The following is a 1,333-nucleotide window of genomic DNA, read 5'->3' on the forward strand; positions in this document are numbered from 1 at the left end:
ACACAATACACACACACACACACACACACACATATATATATACAGTATATACACACACACACACACATATATATATACAGTATATACACACACACATACACCAAATTTGCACAAAACACAAAAATAAATCTAAAATAGTGAATATAGGAAACAGTTCATGTGTATAAGCACACACACACATATATATATATATATATATATATATGTATATACACACACATACACCAAATTTGCACAAAACACAAAAATAAATCTAAAATAGTGAATATAGTCACAAGTCACCCTAAACCTGTATCCTGTCTTCTGAGTAACATTGAGAATATCACTATATATTCCTATATATCACTATATAGGAAACAGTTCATGTGTATATGTTGCATATGTGTGTGCAGGTGCAGGAGTTGCCGTTTATCACAATGAGGTTTCTGATCTCACTGTGTGTGTCACTACTGCTGCTGATTAATGGTGAGTGATTTACAATCTGTATTTAAAATGACAAAATAATTTGCCAATATCAAATCCTAATGTATATTTTGTTTATTTAACAGGTGAAATAACCAGTGGACAAACATCAGGTACAGTATGATCATTCTTTCACTTCTTTACTTCTTCCCCTTTCCATTCTTTGCTTTCCATTGCAAATGTAGAAATGAAGGATGTGTAGGAATATATTCTTATATTGACTGCAGAATCCGAAATAAACTGGGTTGAAATTCTAGAATTCTAAATTCTATTTATTCAGAATTCCCAGTGTATACACAATTTAGATGTGTTGAGTCTGTACAGAGCATAAAGTAGCCTAATATTTAATTAGTTTCCACATTAATGAGGAACAATTAAAATGGCACGATGGGGCTAAAACTGGCAGAAGCAGACATCAACATCGGGTTTAGTGCCTGTCAGGCTCATCAACAGCAGTAGCAGCAAGTGTCAGTCAGTCAATGTAGCAAAATAAACCAATTAATTATGTCAAACTGCCTTTTTCCATAATTAAAAAAAAAATCTAATTGTTTTTATAGTTTAATTCTCACAGTTGTGACATTATTTCTTGTAATTTACATTAAATCTCAAAAAAAAGAAAAAAAAAGAAGCAGAAACAGGCTGAACAGGCTCAAATGTCAATACAGATGCTGTTAAAAATCATTCAGACCTCAGGTGGAATTAAGACCTTTAACAGAAATGCTTTGATGTTGATGTCGGGAACCAACAACCTACGAAGACTGGAAGGATCTGGTTGAGAGTGACTGAAGAAAGCTGGTTATATGCATGTAGATAATAAGTAATGGTAAATGATGAACAGGTGAAATGGGTGGAGTAACAGGTGGGATGATCC

The 1,333-nt window shown here is 33.2% G+C and overlaps 1 protein-coding gene across 1 annotated transcript in view; it reads left to right on the forward strand.

Annotated features, from left to right (window-relative positions):
• Positions 1-416: 416 nt before the first annotated feature.
• LOC107595185 (uncharacterized) overlaps positions 417-1,333 on the forward strand; it is a 23,353-nt gene continuing 22,436 nt past the window's right edge. Inside the window, exons 1-2 of the mRNA XM_016285532.1 lie at positions 417-465; positions 549-575. Of these exons, the coding sequence (XP_016141018.1) occupies positions 417-465; positions 549-575 (76 nt within the window). The remainder of the gene's footprint in view (positions 466-548; positions 576-1,333) is intronic.

The sequence above is a fragment of the Sinocyclocheilus grahami genome, unplaced genomic scaffold (assembly GCF_001515645.1).
Source record: "Sinocyclocheilus grahami isolate Dianchi unplaced genomic scaffold, SAMN03320097.WGS_v1.1 scaffold198.1, whole genome shotgun sequence".
Classification (NCBI taxonomy): Eukaryota; Metazoa; Chordata; class Actinopteri; order Cypriniformes; family Cyprinidae; genus Sinocyclocheilus; species Sinocyclocheilus grahami.